General features: G+C 30.0%; 1 protein-coding gene across 1 annotated transcript in view; it reads right to left on the bottom strand.

The window, feature by feature from the left end:
* The window catches only part of LOC145243081 (protocadherin Fat 4-like), a 69,317-nt gene that overhangs the window by 40,964 nt on the left and 3,864 nt on the right, over nt 1-24,489 (bottom strand). Inside the window, exons 3-6 of the mRNA XM_080106182.1 lie at nt 13,259-13,468; nt 4,448-6,891; nt 2,381-2,543; nt 543-820 (exon numbers count right to left, since the gene is read on the bottom strand). Of these exons, the coding sequence (XP_079962308.1) occupies nt 543-820; nt 2,381-2,543; nt 4,448-6,891; nt 13,259-13,468 (3,095 nt within the window). The remainder of the gene's footprint in view (nt 1-542; nt 821-2,380; nt 2,544-4,447; nt 6,892-13,258; nt 13,469-24,489) is intronic.

The raw sequence follows: 24,489 nt of genomic DNA, 5'->3' as shown, positions 1-24,489 counted from the left end.
GTAAATCCACAAATAAAAATAGAATAAATAGAGGAGAAGTGAAAAATTGGTTTATAAACAGAACATTTAAATCCACTAACATAAAGGCATTTAATATTAGAAAATAAAATTATTTCAAGTTATAATTAATGTGAAAATTTTACATGAATCTGTATGCCTGTGCATATCTCTATAAGTATGTACATCTAGAATTGCTATAATAATCATGATATTTTAAAATAATTATGAATATGATTATACTTAAATAAAGCTATTTATTTTCATGATAGTTACTCTTTTTCTATCTAAATATGAACAAATTAAGTTTTGAAAATAATCAATTATTTAAGAGATAACTTGTTAGATTCATAATAGATAAGCTATTTTGATGAAAGCAAATGATTAAATCTATTTCTCTCAGTATATTCCTTATGCTTACCAAGCTATTTAAAAGCCTTTCATAGGTTAAAAAATAAAAGAAATGAGAACTTTTTGGTATAGGTAAAAAATAAAGAAATAGAATGACATGATATTAAGTGAAGAATTAGATGTTAATTAGGTACAGGAGGCAAAGGTCTATTAATGGAAGACTGACTACTACTGGCAAGAACATTTCTTGATTGCATGCGTCTATCAGAGGAGTTACTGCCATCAACACTTGAACATGAATTGACATCTGTGTGAGGACTGTTTTCATTCATGTAAGGTGTATAAAAACCTCTTGCCACTATTGTCGTATCACTGGGGTAGCTGATAGTCTGTCCCAATGGCCTCATCTCTGTGGTCCGCTTTTGATCTTTTTGTAGTGGAGGAGGATTGCAATATTGAGAAGGATAAACATCTGAAAATCAAAAAACCAAATGATTTTAATTTTGATTTGTTAAAATGAAACAATGACTTTTAGAGAAAGTTTATTGTTATAGATTTCAAAAAATTTTCATTTTCTTTTAAATATCATTCTTTGCAGAAATTCATGAAAGTATGATGACTGCATTTCTTCTTTGGTGAAATTTTGGTTTTGAGATGATAGTTGTCTAGAAAATCCTCTGAATATCTAATATGAAGTTGAGAAAAAGTTTGTGTGCCATGTTAAAATAATTTGGCACTGAAGTTCTTTAACCAGTCTATGGTCCAGATATTGCTCCATCTGACTACAGTCTCTCAATCAATGCACACTTTAGAAAGAATCACTGGATTTGAATCTTTTTAATAAAGTATAAGAAGGCTGTCAAAATATTTTTTTTTTAATTTTATACTTTGAACTAATCTGAAAGCTTGCTGGTCATTGACAGAAAGTTGTGATTATCAATGGTTTTAATTTTACAGAATAATTGTTATTTTTTAATAAATTCTTGCATAATAAATAATTTTAATATGACACACATAGTTTTTTCACAACCTAATAATTAAGCAATGTTTAATATCTATAAGCTATTTGGGATATTTTGTATAAAAACCAGTGATTAATAGTAGTGTGAGTATTTGATTCTGTAATAACTGCCTATAGTATTGGTATTGCCTTGTATGTAATTATTAGAACAAAGCACATTTAATTATTCTCTTTTATTGGCTTAAAAAGCTATTGTCCTCAGTTTGGCCTTCTTTAAGAAAAATAGAAATCATTAATTTAAATATCTTTGTTTGTCACCACTCATATAAATGCTGTAGAAATACACCTGCCATTGCTTTCTGAGCAAAGTCTTTCTTAAGCAATGCCGGATACAGCAATATCATTTATTCTGGAGCACATACTAACTCAAATAGTAAATAAATTTGTATATGATCATAAAAGAATGAATTCATAATAATTTTATACTTTTGTAATGAGAGCCATACAATGCATTCCCATCTTTATAGTTTTTTTTTATGTATTTCACACTAAATGTTACATTACTAGCATTCATATTAGTTTTTTTTCAGATTCATAATACTTCTCCAACTATTTAATTATATCTAATTTATATGCATAACTAATGTACTAATACACGGTGTGAAAAGGTCACTTCTCATCATGAATTGGTACATAAGTCATCATGAGGTTGACAACAAGTAATTTGGTTGAAACTTTAGAATTTAATTTTTAAACCATTCGGGGGGTGAATGAATTTATAATTAAGAGATAATTCAATCATTATATTATATTTCATGGGAGCTTATGAAAATGAATAAAAAGGATTATGTTACATATAAATAATGTATTAAATAATGTTATACAAAATAATGTAATATATAAGTGATAATCATTTAATAAAATATATAAGCAATAAGGAAACATTATATTTATTTTGTATGGCAAATAGAAAACACTCAAAATTAATATAAATGGAAAGTATATCTTTCATGGCTTTACATTTTTAAACAAAAACATCTTATAAAATCTACTATAAATGCTCTAACTTACCAGATATAACATCAGTATGGCTTGTATCTTCATCATTTAAGTCATTTCTGCTATTATGTTGAGACGACTTCAAAGAATTTCTACTTGAATAGTTCTGCACTGTGGTAGTTCTTTTCTTACTCCTATCACAACCAGATGGCAAAGCAATATCTTGAAGATACATCTGAAGGTAATAAAAAGATAGAAATATTTAATGCAACATTTTATATATACATTGTCCAGAACAAAATTCAAAATTTACTACACTAATTAATGCTTAATTAATTTGCTACACAAACTAATGCTTGAACTGTCTTTATAATTAGTTCATTAAAATGTGTTTATTTATGCTCTTAACATCATATATATCATCATTATCTAGTGCTAGTGTTATGTATCTTCTTGAGTCCTTCATAACATTTTACTTTATTAAAAAAAAAAAAAAATAGCATTATATATTGATAAATCCAATGTATTGGATGTAAGATGATTTCCACAAAACTTTTTCAAGGAAAATCCAAATAGAAAGCTCAATATAAAGTACAGAGCAATATTAAAAACAATAAGAATGTACAAAAAAGACTACAATCCATTACATATGTTTTGACATTAATTTATTTTAACTACATACATAATTTCTGACTAACTACAAAAATTATATTATTGGGAATGTTTAAAAACATCATGAAACTTGAAAAATTATCAATAATTTATATGGTTGGAGGGCTCTTATTTTCACTGGACCATTTTATATTTGAAGTTTAATTCTTCTATTATTTCTATCATGTTATTATTTTTTTAGTTTATATATATGACAAGAATAAAGCTTGTCTTTGACTTCTAAACAGTATTTTTGGGCTATCAACATGTGTATCAAAAGACGTAACTTTTTTTTACAAATTGCATAGAAATATGTTGTTTTTTTTCTTGTATTTTTGAAGATTCATCTTTACAAACCACTCTATGATAGAGTTCTTGTAAGGAAATCGCTGGTAGAGTCACTAAGCATAAAGCATTACTCATTGGGTAAACATCTAATTAGAGCTTGCAGACTCACGGAAAAGATGCTTGTTGATTTTTATATTTTGTTTAAATAAGAAATTGTACAGATTTGGTATTAGCAATATTGTGTGAATTTGTAAGGGAAATTTAGAATGAACCATTTATCACACACACACAAGAACCCAATAATATCACTAATTTAAAATTTATATTTCTGTACGCAATTCAATTTTGATTCGTAACAGCAAATACAATAAAGAATACTAATTTGTAGCAGTGATGCTGTTCTGATAATTTTAATTTATAGATTCTCATCCCTCACTATCTATTATTTGTTAAGCTGTAAATAAAGTACTTTTAAAATAATTTAAAGATTATAATTGAGGATGAGAAAACTAAACTACATTACTGTTAGGTTTTGTTTTTATTTATTTCTATGTTGTAATATTAATTCTCTATGCTGGTTTAGCATATCATTTTCTATGTTATGTTTATTATTGTTTCATCTAAACATAAACTGCAAAATTGGTTAAATCTTTTAGGAGTGATAGACTTACATAAAATCGACCAAGTAAATATAAATGTATAATCAAATACTTGGTGTTTTGGTGGAGGGTTTGAAAATAAATTTTTGTGTTTGTACTAACTCTTCTTCGACACTCCTTTGGATAAAAAATAGACAACATTGCCAAAGCTTCATTTTTTCCATTGGGTAGTCATTCTCAATTCTAAAGTTCTGTCAGTATTGGGACATGTCTTGCTACTTTGACTCCTTATTTTGTAATTGTGGACATTATCTTGCACATGTATATAAAGCATGAAATTTTAGGGTTTCAAATGAAATACTTTGTGCAATGAGTATAAGAGTTAAAGTTTGTATAAAAAATGGTTTAAACGAAATAATGTTTCTAATTCTGCTAATTGATTTAGAGCTTTTGATTATCAAATTCTCTTATGTTTCAACCTTTTCAAACATGTCCTTTCTTTATCTCTATATTACCGAAATCATTATGTATAGAATAATACAAAATATTTAAGTTAAAATTTTAAACTAATGATAAACGATAATAATAAAAAAAAAAATACCTGTGAACCAGTGTCTGGGGGTAGATGTGGTTTCGGTGCTTGAGATGACAGCATTTGTTGAGCACTTGAGTAAGGATGGGTTTGCATTCTGGGTGTTGGTGGTTGACTGCTTCTTCTCATATCAACAGCATCACTTGTAGGAAGAGCAACATTGGACCAAGGATTGGCTGGGTAAGGAGGACTTATCAAATGCCTCTGACCACTACTCACATATCCGCCTTCTGCTACTGGAACACTTCGAGGATTGCAACAGCGAAGGATACACACTGAGATTGAAGCTGTAATGATCACAGCTATTGTCACTGCTACAGACACAATGATAATTGCTGAAGTCAGGTGGATCTTGTTATCCTTTTTGATGTTAACAGCATTTAACATTTCTGATGTCTTGTTGCTTACAGTCAGTGTCAAATATACAGTTGTTCTGGCTGATAGAACTGGGCTACCACTGTCCTTCACTAGAAACTCCAGCTCATATGAGCCAGCATCTTGTTGGCTTAGGACATGAGTTGAACATAACAAACCAGTGTACTGGTTGATGCTGAATATCTGTTTGCTATTGCCTCTGATTATTTCATATTTTAGAAATGCATTCTCTTGACTGTCACTGTCTGATGCCTTTATCTGGCTGATGTTCTTTGTATGATGCGGGTAATATGTTACATCCATATTATAAGGATTAACACTGGGAAATGTGAAATATGGAGCATTATCATTTTCATCTCTCACCTTAACAATCACATTCACTGTGTTATTCAATGATGGACTTCCTTTGTCTTTTACAAACACTTCAAAATTATAAGTATCTTGAAACTCATGGTCTAAAGACATAATTGAAGAGATTAATCCATTTTCAGTGATTCGAAATGGTACAAATTGTTTATTGGTGCTCACTAAAGAAAAAGACAGTTTACCTCCAAGTCCCAAGTCTGGATCTGTGGCATTGATTGTGCCAATAGGAATTTTTGATCTCTGGTTTTCATCAATGAAGAATTTAAATAATTGTTTAGAAAATTGTGGCTGTTCATCATTCACATCCATCACTTGGACTGAAAATCTGCTTTCACTTTCAAGAGGAGGATTTCCTTTATCCTCACAACTGATCCTAATGTCATGGTGATCTTCACTCTCTCTGTCCACTGGTTTCTTTACAATTACTTGATATTTCTTTGTATCCAGACTTTGTAGTTGAAACTTATTGTGATCAAGAGTACAAGTAACCTTTCCATTTTGGTCAGCATCCTCATCAGTAACTTTCACATAGGCAATAAAACTTCCAACCTTAATATCTTCAGAAATTTCAACTGTATTTTCTTTTGATGCAGATACAAAATTCAGATCAATTACTGGAGCATTATTTTGTTCATTGATCACATTCACTTGAACCATGGCCAGAGAGCTTAATGGAGGATTGCCTCCATCAGAAGCTTTTACATAAAGTTTATATTTCAGTTTTTGCCCAGTCAGAAATTTCTTCATCAAAAAAATTTCTCCAGTTTCTGAGTTTAAATTAAAATGAATTTTAGCAATGTCAGTTGTTTTGGAACTGAAATAATATAATATCTGTCCATTCTTGCCAAAATCTAAATCTTTTGCAGATAAAATAGTAATAGGCAAAGCAGCATCCGGTTTGTTTTTTATTGAAACATTATAAACATTTTCAGAAAAAACTGGGAAATTATCATTCACATCAATTACAGTGATTTGAACGTTTAACCTTGCTTGTTTTGAGGGATTGCCACCATCTTTTGCAATTACTTCAATCTGATATAAACTTTTGATTTCTCTATCAAGTTTTTCCTCTAAATTCAAAGCTAATTGAGATGTTCCATCAACACTTTTTGAAACAAATAATGTAAATGGTTCTGTTTTTTTCTTTTTCAACTCATAAGTAATCTGAGCATTTAAATTTCCAATATCTCTATCAACAGCATGAGGTATTAACCTCTTCACCCCTCTTGCATCATTTTCAGAAAACTGAATATTGATTTGTTTATCTGGAAACTCAGGTTGATGGTCATTCACATCTTTGATGATAACTTTGATTTCTAATAATCTAATGAATGTGGATGCCTTTTTCACAGCAACATCAACCATTTGAAAACATTCTACATTATAAGTACAAAGTGATTCAGCATCCAATGTTTGGGCAGTGTACAATTTTCCTGTATTCTTTGAAACACGGAATAATTTCGAATTTCCATTGGAACCTTTTTGTAATTGGCTGAATGTGATTTGTTTTTGTTCTTTAATTGTTACATCATCCATCAAATCAGCATCTGCAGCAATGTCACCCAAATAAGTATTTGGACTCTTGCTTTCTTCCACATAGTATGTGAGGTCTATACACAAACAGTAAGTAAGAAAGTACAGAGCTATATACACTTGTAATATCATGTTGTTGATTATCATTGGAAATGTGTGTTCTGTTGATAATTTTAGATCTGAAATTTAGAAACAAATATTTTGCAATTTATTTTGACAGAAATATTTTCTGGACCAATATAATTCTCAAGCAATAAAAATAAAAGTTAAATCTCATGCAAGCAAATACTTTCTGAACTAAAATAACAGTCATTATAAAACTTGTTTGTTTTATTCATCACTTTTATTATTAATAATTCCCGTAAATGATAATTGAAATGATAAATATGTAACTGTTTATGTTTGATAATTAAGAAACAAATTTCATTGCTATATTATTTTATATCAAGAAGATCATTTCTAATAAACATTTAGATGATTGCATCACAATGTTAATTTAAAAATTAAAAAAAAAAAAAAACAATGTTGCAATACATTTATTTTCTTTCAGTTAATTCCCATTATTTATATAATTTATCATGTGATCCTCATCATAGTTCTTATATATACAATAATTTGACTGTAGTATACTGTGTTTTTTTTCAGGTGACTTTTATTGTGGTAATAAAATCAAAGACTAATAATAAAAATGATTGTTGATTATTAATATTATTGAAACTATTTTGGCACTGAAGTTCATTTTGCTTCTACTGACAAGACACAAATACAGACTTTGTAAAAGGTAGTGAAAAGGCAGTTAGTAAAATAAATTTGGTATGGGAGATAAAATCTGAGCAATTTTTTTTTGGTGTGTGGGGGGGGGATCAATTTTTTAAAGTGATTATGCATGGTTTCAGTTGGATTTAGAGTTAAAAAATAATGATGTTATAAACAGCCCTAAAAATTTAGAATGGCTTGGTAGTGAGAATAATTTTAAAATTAACTGATACATGAAACTGATCTCCCATTCTAAATTCTAATGTATTTTGTGTGTTCTTTTTCTTTTCTGTCAAGTTTTTCAGGATATTCATATGTAATCGGCTAAAAATGGAGAATATCATATTTGGAGGGAGATGGAATTAGTTCAGGGTGTTATTTATTATGTTTTATCCTATTTACTCGTTTCCTCATGGAGGCAAAGTAAGACACAAGGTCAGTTTTTAATATGGGGGAATATAGCACTTCAAGAAGGTGCACTCTCAATTGAGAGAAAAAGGAAAATTGCCTCAATCTAAAAAGATTTCTCATTCACTGACCAAGGACAGAAAAGATAAAGTATAGTATCAGAACAGATACTACATTTTGAATTATTTATTTGCTAACATATATACATAATATGGCAGAAAGTGTTCGAAAATGGAGGTTGTTGGTCACCCTCTAATTTATACTTATACTTATCTTACTAGAATCATTTCAGTCACCACAATCCCACATTTACATTTAGAGGTCATCCTAAAAAAACAGTGAATTGATGGCGATCACTAGACTAATGAGTTAAATGAGCTGGAACAAAGGAAGCAGGGGGCAGATCAGACAATTTTGAAGAAAGCATTTCATAATAATATTTATAAAAAAGACTGAGACTAATGTCAACATGCTTGTAAGAGAGAAGATGCAGAGAAGAAGAAAGGGTGAAATCAATAAATTTACAAATACTTTTCGATACCTTATCAAGAACCCTTAAATTCACCAGGCCAACTGTACTCTATACATCGTCTGATAGTAGATTTTTAGAGATAGAGAATAGCCTTAGGTGTGAGAAAGTGTTTAGAGCAATAAAGAGAACTGATTTTATGAGAAGCAGAAAAAGCAATGGATCTAAGATATGAACTCCAAGGAAGATTAAGAAGTTTTAGAGTTAGTTTCTCATTGAGAGAAAAGCGATCCATAAAAATCTTTAAAAAAAAGTAACATGCCTACGACTGAAAATTGTTTCTCAATAATAAATTTATTCAGCATCAGATATCCAATTAATTTTATAGAAGTTTATACAAAAATATCTCCCCTCTCTCCCAAAACTTCAAAATACATGGGATGGGTCAAACTCTCTGGGGTAAAATTATTCTGGGTTAAATTCTTTGGTGGTAAATGCGTTGTAAAGACCCTCATAACATTGTTATAAATGCATGAAATCCTAAAACACAAAAGGAAATGGATTTATCTATAAGTTTCACAATGTGTATTGTTTGTCTATAGTTGTGCAGATGATTACTTTTATGCTGTGACTGTGTTCTTTTGGGTACTTTTCTTATTGGAATTGGAATTGGTAATTTAAAACAAAATTGGTGATCATATCGGGATCAGGAAAAATATTATAACTGTCTCATCACTATACATAACCTAAAGAAATATAATTAGAATGAAACGTGCCCATAAAATTTCATCAAAAACTTACAGTAAATATAATGAAAGTATTTAAATTATCTACAGTCAAAGTATTGAGTGTATCGATACATATGCACAGGTTCAGGGGATTAAAAATAACAAGTATTAAAATATTAATTTGATATGATAATTCTATGTATCAATCATGATACAGAGATATTAGAATGTTATTTTTCATTCATAAAACTATTCAACAAATTCATAAAATGAAATTTATTCTCTCAGAATCTTGCAATAAAATTCTAAAAATTTAATATGAAAAAAATATAATTAATAATTCACACACACACACACACACACACACACACACACACACACACACACACACACACACACACACACACACACACACAGTAGAGATCCCTAGATGTAAAAGATCTTTCTACTCCAATAGTTTCTTCCTCAGAACCGCTAGACTCTGGAATTCCATTCCAGGTCCCTGCTTCCCTAACTGTATTGAAATGCAGAAGTTCAAGTGTAACGTGAACCGACATCTTGCTGCCCAAATCCCAACATAGTGCCCCAGTAGTTGCTGCCCCTGATAGTAGCCCCCTACACCAAAGTGGCAATGTGCCTTGTTTGGGGTGAAAATGTAATAAAAAAAATAAATTAAAAACAAACAAACAAACAAACACAAACAAACAAACACACACACACACAAAGAGCTGAATTCGAAATTTCTATTGTATAATATTTATTTTACGTAATTAATATTTAGCACTGCACTGACAAGTTAGATTATGTTGAAAACTATTTCGTATTTAAAATAAATCTTTTCAGCCATAGATTTATTGATGCAATAATGTAGTGATTTTACTGCATCCTGTTGTAAAAATAATTGCTATAAACTATGAATTGTAATAAAATAAATTGTAATAAAATAATATAAATAAGTAATCATATAATTCATAAATATAGATGAATAATAATTATTTTTTATTTTATTTTTAACTATGTATTGTCAAGGCAAATAGAAAGCAAATTGTGTTATACTTTTCTAATACTATCTTATTTAAAATAGAGAAAATAATAATTTTAAAATCTTCTCTATATGAGTAGTATTATCAATATATTATATTTAAAAACATTTTTAATTGTTAAACTTTTTTAATCATTAAATTAGTAAATTATATATGGAAATATTAAAAACATCAGAAAAGCATTTATAGAGTAGATATATATTATCATTTTTTTTTCTTGGTACAAATATTATATTACTTGCATGGATAAGCATTTTCGACAGGTCTATTTGGACATTCTTAAATTTGAATAAAATGTAACATTGTTTTCTTTTGTAACATGTTTTTGTAAGGATTTGCTAAAAAATATGGATTTTTAACAATCCCTAAAAATTTATTGTAACAGTTAATGTTCTTGATCAAAATTTATTATAAAATATCCATGCACCACTCAGATATGTCGACTTTTGGCTATGGTTTCCTCATATGAATAAATAAGGGGATTAACAGGAAGTTTTGCAATGCTATTATATACAAACCACATATAACTTTGAATGTCAGGGGTAATAAATTATTTATAAAAAAACAAAAAACAAAAAAAACACATGTCCTTCATTAAAATTTAAACATTAACCTTAAGCCTGGATGATGATATAAAAAAGAAAAAAAGATGAAAATAGTGCATGCACAGTGCATATAACACGACTGTTAAAAGTCAATTTATAGTCTAGGAGACTATTTAAAATCAATTCTGCTCTATTGTTATAATAAGCTGTATTTTCAATTTAATAAAAAAATTTTGCACATTTTATGCAGACTTAACAACATAGGGAAAAGCAACAACAAAATAATAATAGTCTCATACATTGATTATGGAGCATGAATATATATATATATATATATATATATATATATATATAATGTGTATAAATATATATATATATAATGTGTATATATATATACACATTATATATATATAATGTATATATATATATATGTATATATATATAATTTATATATATGTATATATATATAATGTATATATATATATGTCTATATATATAATAATGTATATATATGTAATAATTATTTTGTATGTATCAAGAAAATGCAACAAAAACAAATTAGTACAATAGAAATTACTTGAACAGTAAAGACAGAAATCAAAGACATCATCTAAATCATATAAAGTATCATTTAATATTTTCCAATGTTAATCTTAAAGTTAATTGAAATTAAAATGCATTTCGAATTATCTAATAAATAGCATTAACAATAAAATAATTGTGAAGCCTAAACAAAGGCTTTCTTCTCCTCAACCATTAATGGCGTCTAGTAAATTATAGTAACTAAGATATTTTTAAATTTGAAACATTATTTCTGACATATATAGAAATAAAAGCATGAATAGAAAATTTAAAAGGTACTTACCTTTTGTATAGATTTTCCAGCAATTAAAATAGTAAAGATAATATCCAAATAAAGAAAAAATCTCCAGCTGTAGTTGTATTTATGTAGCATCCTTGAATATTTCTTTTGTGTGGTTCATGTGAGAGTGAAGCCAGTTTGTCCTACTTTGTGTGTTGAGCGTGCAATGGCTGCTGCACTTAGCACAAAGCTTATGAGGCTTTTACTGAAATTATGGAACTTTATGCCGACATTATTTTAAAACCTTCTTATATAGAGAGCAATGCAAAAAAAATGTAGAGTTGAAAAAAAAGATTTTTTTAATAGCGCCATTTTTTAAATGCAATAAAATACTACTATTATCCATTACTTTTTTTATTTTTTTATTTTATTACATTTTCACCCCAAACAAGGCATATTGCCACTTATTACCTATGTTCATCTTTTTCTTCTGATAGCCATCAACATTAAATACTCAACAAAATAGAATTATTTAAATTTCCGTAGTTTAAAGATATAGAACTACAAAATTATAATCTTTACATAAAACTCTCTTTTCTTTTACTAATTATATATACATTTGAATGAAGATAAATTACATGAGAAAAAAAAACATTTGAGAAATTATTAATTTAAATTTGTTTAGTGTCATCAGAAATTTATTAACAATGAGTGGGAGCCATGTCCTGGCATTGTCTGAGAAAATTGATGAAGCAAAGTGCCTATCCCTGAATTCCATATAATGAGGGGAGGGGGGAATAATTAATAGTTTATATACCAAATCACTAGAATTAACTGTTAATTAAATAATTTTTCCATGTAGTATTTTTATAAATTTAAGCTGCCAGTAAAAAAATAAACAAGATGATTTTTATTCATTCATTGTTTTATTTATTTATTGAAAAAAAAAAAAAAAATCAAAAAATAGTACTAATAATGATAATAATAAATAGAAAGTATATTTTAAAGCCTTTACATCTGAATGGATATACAAAACCATGTCATTAAGGAATAAATTTCTAGCTTGTTATTAAAAAAGTTATATACGGTTATGTACAGGCAGATTTTTTTCATATATTTGATTATAGTCCATCATTCTGTAATTTTTTTCACTATATGTATACAACAAACTCATGTGGTAGCAACAGATACAAAAAGTATTGCCAAATGAAAACATAAACCAATAATTTGTAAAATTATAGAAGATGCAGATTTGGAGTTATGGAGTTAGGAAGATATACTGGTTAAACAAATAAGGTACCTTCTGACTTAATATACTGTTGATCATACCTTAAATTGCAATGAAAAATGATGTAATTTGTATTGGATTTTAGTTTTAGTATATTTTTAATGATGCTTAACTAATTTACTGAAACATGTCATATCTGTAATAAATTAATAATTTCCCAATATTGTCTTTTATTTTCAACCATTTCATTAGGTTTTATTCATATTAGTTTAAATAACTTATGTTTTGTGGTTAAAATGGTTAAAAAAAGAAACTAAACTCTATGATTTCATTTAGATTGCCATGAAAAATGTCAACAAGTCATTTATACCCCACAACTGATCTATTAATAGTGAAGTATATATGAATTTCTCTCAAATTTTACAGAAAAGAAATAAAAAAAAATTAGGAATAATGAACATTAATATTTAAATAATATTAAAATATATTTTTAAATTAGTAAAATAATGTTTATCTATTTTCCTTATTGAGGTACAGGGGGAAGTGGTCTGTTGATAGAAGTCTGACTTCCACTTAGAGGTACATTACTTGAGTGCATTTGTCTATTAGAAACTGTTACAGAATTATTGTCATTCATATAAGGTGTGTAAAAGCCTCTAGCTACAATTGTAGTATCACTTGGGTAGCTGGCAGTCTGTCCCAATGGCCTCATTTCAGTTGTTTGTTGTTGAGCACTTTGGGATGAAGGAGGATTACAATACTGTGAAGTGTACACATCTGTAAAGTTAAAAAAATATATAATTATATGAAACATTTCATAGCTTTGAATATATGAATTAAGAATTCCAAATGAAATTTTTAATTTATTGAATCTTAACAAATTGCAAGAAGTTTTCATAATAATAATAAAAATGTTTTATTTTACTCTTTCCTCTGTGTGTGTGTGTGTGTGTGTGTGTGTGTGCACTTAACTTAGTATCAACCAATCTTAAAAATCACATCTTTACATTTGTTATACAGTATACAGTTTTACTAAAACGAGTATCAATTGTAATTTCTGCTACTATCATTATTATTATGATGATGATTATGGTAATGAAAATAATAGTTGTACCAATAAATATTCAAGGAGTTAAGATATAATAATTAATATACATATTCTTCTAAATACAATACTTTAAGTTGATTATCTTTTCTTCTCTATTCTGTTCTATTTCTATATTTTCTATCTATCTATTCTACCTTCTTCTATTCTATTTATTTTATTATATATAAATATATATATATATATGTTTTTTATTTTATTTTTTTCATAATATTTCGTAATTTTGCACGTCACCAACAGAAAACAAATAAAGAAAAGTTATAAGCATTTATACTTTTCGTATTCATTTTATAGATTTTCATATATATATATATATATATATATATATATATATATATATATATATATATATATATAATATAAAGCTGAATGTGTGTGTGTGTGTGTGTGTGTGGTCACGAATAGGCTCCTATATGGGTGACTATTTTAAAAAACTGATTACATATAATGATAGATGTATCGAGACACAGGAATGGGTATGTTTGATCTGGTGGAACAGTGGTTCATTAAAATTGTGGGGTCTGCGTTCACACCTGGTCCACAAAGTATGGAAATAAAAAATTTAAAAATTTAAAAAAAAAAAAACGTTTACAAGTGTTTTTGATATAGATGTACATAAGAATACTTTGATAAGTATGTTTTAACTTAAATAGGGATCGTATAATAAAATTGTGGGGTCTGCGTTCGCGCCTGGCCTCCATGGAATGGAAATAAAGGCAAACTTTAATAAAGACTTTTCATATCCATCTGCGTAAGTATACTTTGATAATTATGTCTCAGTTTGAAGAAATATGGTATAATAAAATCATGGGGTGTTCGTTCGCACCTGACCTCCATAGAATAGAAATATGTCACAAAGTTTAACAAGGTTTTTTAATATAGATCCACAGAATATTGTGATAAGTATTTCAGTGTGAACAGGTATGGTATAATAAATTATGGAGTTTATTTATTTTATTTTTACTTTCATCATATTTTGCTTTGGTTTTGATACCCCCAAATTCGAAGCTATCTCTTTACAACCATTCCTTTTCATAACCTATCATACTTTCATAAATCAGAGTCCATTTTCTGTAGGCTGTTTTTGAACCCAGTCAACGACGGGTACTTTTGCTAGTATATATATATATATATATATATATATATATATATATTAAGTAATGTGATTTACAATTTAAAAATTAAAAAAAAATTTTTTAAATTTAAAAATCAAATTTTAATTAAATTAAAAATCAGTTTCATAAGAAGGAACAACAACAAAGTCAATTATCTGTACGATCGTTTCGGAAATCCGTGCTTTTTATTTGTGGTATACATGAAGTTATGTAGAACAATTATATATAGTTTTTTTGGTAAGCACGGTCTCCTCATCAGCAAATTTAGGAGGATTTTTATTGAAATTAAAAGACACCATAAATAAACCTAGCATTAAAAGTAAGGCAGATGAATCTTTTAGTTTTTCTTTTTTTGAAATCAGGAACTGTGTTTAAAGTAGTCATTTAGATGTTTGCTATAGCTTTTTATTTTATTGAATTCAAATTTGCTGATGAGGAGACCGTGCTTACCAAAAAAACTATATATAATTGTTCTACATAACTTCATGTATACCACAAATAAAAAGCACGGATTTCCGAAACGATCGTACAGATAATTGACTTTGTTGTTGTTCCTTCTTATTAAACTGATTTTTAATTTAATTAAAATTTGATTTTTAAATTAAAAAAATTTTTTTTTAATTTTTAAATTGTAAATCAAATTACTTAATATTGAATTAGCTCTAGGACATTTAACTATCGAGCTTATTATATATCTAAATTACAACGAGCATTTCCTGTATTTTAATTAAACTAGTAATTTCACTGTTACATTAAAATACACTTAGCTCTTTAGACTATTATTCTAATCTCCTTTAAATTATATATATATATATATATATATATATATGATCAATTATTCTCCTAAAGAAAACACATTATAGTTTGGCAAACACAGGCACCACATATAAATTCACTCTCAGACTACTACACACTAACATATGTATGTTTTGCGCAATTTGTAGTTGCATCCATCCATTATAATAAAATATTATACTTATTCCTATGAGTGCCACAATCCAAACTATGTCTAACATTACTGTGGTAGCAAAATTTTTCCTCCTTAATTCTTATATCCTTCCACAAATCCTATCATAGTCAGAAACTTCGCAACATTCATCACAAGTTTGGTTCAATGATTGTCTGAATTTGTTTCTTACTCTAAATACATTTTACATAAGTTTTTACATTTTGAGTTCCAGAACTACTAATCGCTCCCTAACTTAATTTCTACCACTCTCATTGGTTACCCATTTGCATTTCTTGGAATACTGGATTATCAGTTTTTACTATTTAACGAACATTAAACTCCAAACAAGATGGTATCACTAATCACATGAAAAAAATCATCCTATTCCTTCACTGCTTAATTACGAGCCCCTATAGTTTTACCATCTTTATCTATGTCAAACCAAACATTCTCACACAGATTTAAGTCATTATTATTATTTCATATTTCCCACACTTCTGTTTTCATATTTACTCTTCATTTACACACATACCCTGTTAGCCACAAACAAGTGTTGAAAACATATGCAAGTAATTTTAATATCTTCCCACTGTCAATTACAGAATCTAAGGCAATAAGAAAGGCTTTGAAATACTTTAAATCATAAAAAAACTAAGATAGATACGTGAAAATGTAATAGTTGAAATATATGTGTTAGTGATTAGAAGAAGAAAAATAAATATTTCTAATCACACACAACTATATATTGTGTCAAAAAATAAAATATTTACATAAACGTTATGCATTTTGCTCCAGTACTTTTTATTTATTTATTTATTTATTTTTGACATAAGAAAAACATATTTGTTTGGAAAGGATTCCATTTTGACATGAAAATACAAATAAAAATCGTTTTAAACAAATTGTGATGCTACACACGTACAATGTTTTTTACCTTCAGTATGTTAGAATTCTTTAAAACAAATGCATAATGTAGACATGTAAGGAGACAAAATGATATACCAAAAAAAAAAAAAATGATTTGTAAAATGTCAATGTAACAAAAACATGTTGCATTTACAGTTGATTTTACTTCGTTTTAAACAATTTGGGACGCTAAAAACGTACAATATTTGTTTTTTTGTTTTTAGTTTGCAATATGTATGTCAAGACACTAGTTTTCTACACATTAAATATTTATTAATTTCTTTATACTTTTTAGAAAACTAAAATACAATGTTTTTACTTTCTTTTTTATTAGAATATATTTTACATGGATTTGGATCTGTTTCAGTATTATACAAAATATATTACTTAAAGTCATAGAATACACTTTTTTTTTTTGCTTATTGCTTTTTTGAGAAATATATTACTTAAAAAATAGATTACACTGTTTTTTTTTCGGTTTTTTTTTTTTCGTATTGTTTTTATTATGGGGTGAAGGGAATAATACTTTTAGTGTAACTAAACTGAAAAAAATCTTAAACTTCAAGCAAAATGAAACTAAAACAAAAAGTCTGGTCAGAACAATTTTATATCAGTAAGTGATTTTCAACTGACACTGGAATTTGAGTGGCAATAAGCCTCCCTAAGGTCCCAGTTCTATAATAAAAATAATAACTTAAAAAGAGTAAGTTATAGCGGGTTAGGCACTTATGTATGACACGGGCTGAGATACACAGTTGCCAGACTATGATTATTTTTCAAGGCCAAATGTTTAAGAAAAAAAGACCAAATTCAAAAAGAAGCCACACTTTTTGTGATAAACAGGCAATTAATGTTTCTATATTATTCGAGTGAATCAAATATTGAATTTCACATAAAACAAATGGTACCTACATAATTGTCATGGCGAAAATACTAACATATCCAAAAATTAGGAAAAACGAGGAGATAGTAAATTAATTATTAATAAAAAATAAATTTGTCGAAGTGGTGTTTATGAGCGAAATGCAACAAAATGACATATACTTTTGCATTTAATGATCTGCGCTGAAATAATAACATTCATATTTAGAAACTTATTATTTAACATGGGGAGGGTGTTTTGTAACTATTCTGTACTTTCACCTAGCAATTTAATAAAAATGATATCCTAAAACTTGAACTTAACTTGTAAATACTAGTATGGGTTGTTAAATGACAAAAGTACCAAATAACATTTATTTCATCAAAATAAAATTGTAAAAACATTTATTGTATCAAAATTTAAGGAATTTATGCATTATACAGGCAAGGCCATTTTGTTTTATTGGGTTTCATTGAACAACGGATAGCGGGCACAACTTTTCAACCTAATTCAAGTGACGATAATTTAAACTATATTTTGTTATAGTTTTACTTTAATTCAGACAATTTTTTATTAAAATTCTATTTTTCTCTTACAACGACTTCTTTCTGTTAAATTGTTTGAAAAAACAAATCCAATGATCCTTCAATTGAAAAATGTTTTTAAATTGTTTGAAAATAAAATCCAATGTTGCTTTAATTTTTATTAGAATTCTATTTTATTACAATGAGTTTTCGTTAAATTGTTTGAAAAAAAAATCCAATGTTGCTTTAATTTTTATTAGAATTCTATTTTATTACAATGAGTTTTCGTTAAATTGTTTGAAAATAAAATCCAATGTTGCTTTAATTTTTATTAGAATTCTATTTTATTACAATGAGTTTTCGTTAAATTGTTTGAAAAAAAAATCCAATGTTGCTTTAATTTTTATTAGAATTCTATTTTATTACAATGAGTTTTCGTTAAATTGTTTGAAAATAAAATTCAATGTTGCTTTAATTTTTATTAGAATTCTATTTTATTACAATGAGTTTTCGTTAAATTGTTTGAAAATAAAATCCAATGTTGCTTTAATTTTTATTAGAATTCTATTTTATTACAATGAGTTTTCGTTAAATTGTTTGAAAATAAAATCCAATGTTGCTTTAATTTTTATTAGAATTCTATTTTATTACAATGAGTTTTCGTTAAATTGTTTGAAAAAAAAATCCAATGTTGCTTTAATTTTTATTAGAATTCTATTTTATTACAATGAGTTTTCGTTAAATTGTTTGAAAAAAAAATCCAATGTTGCTTTAATTTTTATTAGAATTCTATTTTATTACAATGAGTTTTCGTTAAATTGTTTGAAAAAAAAAATCCAATGCTCCTATTTACTTGCCTCCCTGCGAGGGCAGAGTTAGACACAAGGTCGGTTTTTCATGTGGAGAAAGAAACAAAAATAAATATTGCCTCAGTCTAGAAGGATTTCTCATCCACTGACTGAGGGCAGAAATGAGAATGTGTAGTAACAGAACAGATACTACACTTTACTCCTAGCCAAAAGGCCAAGTAATGTTGCTTTAATTCAAAAAATGTATTTTTTCAATAAATGTTTTTACAATTATATTTTGATACATTTTTATATAACTTTTGGTTTTCAAGTATTTTGGTGATATTTATTTTTTAAATTTATTTTGTGCATTATTTTACCAAGAAAAAAATTATGTTTTATTAAATTTAGACGAGAAAACAATGAAATGACTTTTTTTTTTGGTAAATGTAAAGTTTAAATGTGATGCTCGTTTTTAATGTTATTATTTAGAAACCTATTATTTAACATCAGAGGGCGGTTTTTTGTAACTATTCCCAAAAAAAATTGGAGTCATCGCTCCTAACAATGGTGCCGTCTGTATAATGCATAAGTGCCAAAAACAATTTTCATTAAATTCAACGTAGAAAAATAATATCCTTCTAGACTTAGACAATTTTTTATTTTTGTTCCTATCCAGAGTGCCCCTTTTTGGGGAGCTAGATTTTCCCTATATTAATAACAGACCTTGTGTATAACTCTGCTCTCGTGGGGAGGCAAGTAAATAGGAACAGTATTTTGAAAAAAATAAATAAAGCTTAATAATCAAAGGGAAATAACCTAAAAATATTTTCTGAGACAGAGAAACAAATAAGTCAGATTTTTTCATTTTGATTTTAAAAAATCCATATTTTTCTTTTTACCCCTTTTTATCCTCTGGGGACGAAACCAGAATTTCTCCAGTGTCAAATATTACATTTCCAGATAAATATCTATATTGTCTTGCTTTTGGGTAATTTTCAGCAAAATCTAACGATTAGAAAAGATTCTATGTCCCAAAAAGTGTTAGTTTTGCGATTTTGGACTAAAACCCCCATTTTTTACCATTTTTAACCCCCTGGGGATGCAACCAGAATTTCCCATCGTCAAATATTATGTTTCCAGATGTATATCTATATGGTGTTGCTTTTGGGTAATTTTCAGCAAAATTTAATGGTCGAAAAAATATTCTATGTACTGAAAAGTGCTATTTTTGCCCATTTTGCCCACTTTTGACCTCCTGGAGAACCAATCAGAATTTTCCCGGGGTCAAATATTACGTTTTCAGATGTATATCATGTGATCTTGATTTTGGGTAATTTTCAACAAAATCTAATGGTCGGAAAAGATTTTATGTCCCAAAAAGTGCTATTTTTAGCCATTTTGACCCCTTTTAACACCCTGAAGACACAACCAAAATTTTCATAAAAAATCTAAGAATGTTATATTTCGTCCCTTATCTAGTTATAACTTCATGCAAAATTTCAGAATTTTTAGAACGAATGGACAAACGGACAAGGGTGGATCCTAAGGTCAAAATCCAACTAAGACGGTGGACCAATAATTATTTCTCTTTTTTAAAATTTATCTGTATGAAATTATCTGAACATGGACAGTTATGCAGACAAATACACACACATATATACACACAATATGATAAATATTTATTTTTTTTTTTACATGGAGGTCACCACTTATCAAGACCCAGGAGCCACTCGGGGATAAGGGTTATTGTGTGTACACTAATCAGTGGGATAGTATCGTAGTAATAGTTAGTATTAGGGGATTTGATAAAGTGTCATTACTTAAGGGGGCGGTTCATCAGGAATTTGTTTGTGTTGGACTTGAAGACATCCAAGTTGAATTCGGGGGGGGGGACAGGCAAGCGGCAGAGAGTTCCACAGCCATGCAGTTCTAAGAAAGAAGCTTTGTTCATGGAATCTACATTTTGATTTAGGCACGGATAAAGAGTGGGGAAAATTATTGACAGTGGTTTCAGCTAGTCGGGTGTTTTTTGTGAAAGATTGGCGGTGGGGGGGGCAGAGAATGGAGCTCAGACGAGCACTTGCCATGGAAATAACGATAAAACAGAGACAGGCTCACAACGTCTCTTCTGTGGGAGAGAGATTGCAGGGAAGAGAAAAGGCACAAAGTCTATTTTGTACTCTGTCAAGGCAGGATAGACTGTTTTTAGCAGCTCCTGCCCAGATGTGGCAGCAGTACTCCATCCTTGGACGTACTTGGCTTTTATACAGATAGAGAATTGCATCATTAGTGAGATATCTTCTGGAGTGGTAGAAGGATCCCACCATCTTCCCAGCAACCTTGACCACAGACTTGATGTACGTGTTCCATTTCAGATCAGGAGTAAAGGTCAAACCCAGAAGCTTATCAAAACATGGGGCCTCCCCTAGACGAGAGCCATTCACTTCAATCGATGCCAGATGGGGATCAGAGCGTTTATTATGTAATGATAGGAGCTTGGTCTTAGATGCATTAAAGGTAACCAGCCACCTCTTCCCCCACTGTACCACGTGCTCAAGATCTGAGGAGAGAGAATCAGAGAGATTGTTGCCATTTACGGCTTTTGATGTGTTGCCATAGATAGTCGTGTCATCAGCATAGATGTCAACGAATGATTTTAGTATGTGTTTTGGGAGATCATTGATGTAGATCAAGAAGAGAGTTGGGCCCAGGATGGACCTCTGAGGGACTCCAGCATTAATACTGTGGGCCTCTGATTTCTGCCCATCAACCACTACTCTTATGAGCCTATCTGAGAGAAATGATTTAATGATAGAGAAAACAGTTCCAGTTATACCGTAGCTGGAAATCTTGTGAAGTAGGCCTTTATGCCATACCTTATCGAAGGCCTTTGATATGTCAAGAGCAATTGCCCTAGAAATGAAGCCTTTGTTGAGAGATTCGCTAATTCTATGTGATATAACTGTTAGCATGTCAGCTGTAGATCTAGCAGAGCGGAAGCCATATTGCGTGCCACTAAGAAGGTTATTTTTGCTGAGGTGGTTGACGTTTTCTCTATTTAATATGGATTCTAGCAACTTACTCATGACACTCAGGAGACTTATTGGTCTGTATTGAGAGGGAGATGACTTATCACCTGAATTCTTAAATACAGGGCATACTGATGAGGTTTTCCAGGGTGTTGGAAAGCACTTCTCCTTAAGGAAACATTTAAACAGTTTGGTAAGTATGGGGGCAATTTCTGGTTGTAGCTTTTTTAATACTATAATTGGAATACCGTCAGGGCCAGTTGCTTTACTGGAATCAAGGTTCTTGATTAGCTTAGCAACCTCACGCACAGATATTTGTATGTTACCTAGCGTGTTGTTTGTTGTAGGAGGAAATACAGGGAGTTGATGGCCTTCGTCGCATAGGGTAGAATTTGCTGCAAAGTTCTTGGCAAATAGTTTGGCCTTGTCGGATGCAGACGAGATGACCTCTGGACCATTGATAATGGTTGGGATAGAACGCACGCTTCTGTTCAGGATCCTATTTACTATTTGCCAGAACTGGTGGGAACCAAGCCACTGCTCAGCTACTTTGGATTTAACAGACTGGGCATATAGCTCTCTTGCATTTTTTATTACTCTTGTACAGTGGTTGCTGGCGGTCTTGAAAGCAGTTTTAGTCTCAGTGCATCTATTACGTTGGTAGCTATGGAAAAAGTGATTTCTATGTGCGATGGCAGAAGCACATTCAGAGGAGAACCATGGCTGGCTGTTAGGGTTTTGTTGGAATTTTTTGGATGATATGAATTGGTCTATGCCAACAAGTAACCATTCGGTCAGGTCTGATACTATAGAGGACACATCCTTTTTAAACATGGAATGGAGAAGTAGATCAGATATGAATGTACGGAAGCTATCCCAGTCAGCCATAGAGTATCGGTATACAGTACGGTGGAGAGGTACATCTGTAGACTTATCATATTTCATTTTTATCTTAACTGATACAACAGAGTGGTCGGAAGATCCCAGAGGAGATAGAACAGCACATGAGCATAGCTCCGGGGAGGTGGAGAGAAAAAGGTCTAGAAGGCTTGCATACTGACCGGTAGTATCGAGCACACAGGTGGGCTCGCGAACAATCTGAGTGAGGTCATAGGCAATGGCAAAATCATGACAGAACCACCCTTCATCATCAGTCTTATTTGAGTGGGTCAGCCATTCAACATTGTGGACGTTGAAGTCACCACAAATGTGAATGTTAGCTGTGGGATGAGCAGACAGGATGTGGTCAATTTTCTCCGATATACTCTTAAAGATAGTAACTCCGCTGTTGTGGGGGCGATAGAGGGCAAATATAAATGCGGTGGTGTAAGCTAGTGCAACCCGGAAGCACATATAAGGTAAGTTAGGGTCTTCTCTGGATATATCCCTGCCACACGGGAAGCCATCTTTAATGTAGGCACATATTCTATGCCCATGGCGATCTTGGGGGTCAGACTTAGATGTTAAGTTAGAGTATCCATTAATTAAGAACTCATCTAGGGAGGTGGTCGGCCCTATTCCAGTTTCGCTTAGAAAAAATATGTCTGGTTTTGTCTCCTGTAATTGGGTTTCAACCTCTGGAAGATTGGAACATAGACCCCTGACGTTGGAGAAGGAGACATGGTAGTAGGGTCTACATTGGAGGATAGGGTTCTAGGTTTATACGTTTTTTTTTTTTGAGATATTTCATATTGAGGATTTTGGGATTTGTGGAACAGGTCAGCATACTTGGTTAGAGCAGTACAGAGAGGGAAAGTAAGAGAGAAAAGACGGGAAGATTTTTTTTTTTTTTTGTAGCACATAAGGTAAAGCCGTAACAATTACTCACTAGTATGGCATCGAGAGGCCCCACCAGAGACTACTGCATGGTCCAGAATCCATTCACCAAATGGCAATACAGCAGCCCCAGTACTTTGCACCTGCTGATAGGACAGCCTCCTTAGTGGTTAATCTAAGGTTCGGGTCCCTGACTATCAAGCGGTTAACGTCAGCCCAGATGAAAACGTTTCGTCCAGCACCCTTACTAGTGACATGGCCTCAAGGATAGGCATAGAAATAGAAAATTTCCGGCATCTCAGACTACTGTTCACGAAGTACTACCGACCTCGGAAGCAGCTTTTTCTCCACCCTTTGTCAGAAACATCACTCATTGGAAATGAGGACTGGGGGACAAAAAAGGAGAAGCGAGAGTTGCTGCCGATAACACATCCACTGTATTATCTACTAATTCTTATCCACATACATATGTGTCTCTTCCTTTTCAAGGAATCATCAGTTTGGAGGATGACTGTTCTGCCAGTCAGACGATTCAAACCCCAGACCAAAGTAATTTGTAACATTCTAATCTGAACCTCTACTACACAGCAAACCAAATAGTCATGGGGAAAAGGAAGAATAAAACTATATGCTTATACAAACGGACATATTTTAGCAGGTTGCCATAACAGTGTTCAATCTAGATATACTAAACATTGCATTACATATTTAATTGACAGTATATTGTAAATTCTCTTAATT

This window comes from Euprymna scolopes, chromosome 21, assembly GCF_053919585.1.
Source record: "Euprymna scolopes isolate OS-2025 chromosome 21, ASM5391958v1, whole genome shotgun sequence".
Taxonomy (NCBI): domain Eukaryota; kingdom Metazoa; phylum Mollusca; class Cephalopoda; order Sepiida; family Sepiolidae; genus Euprymna; species Euprymna scolopes.
This window is presented reverse-complemented; position numbering and strand designations above follow the sequence as displayed.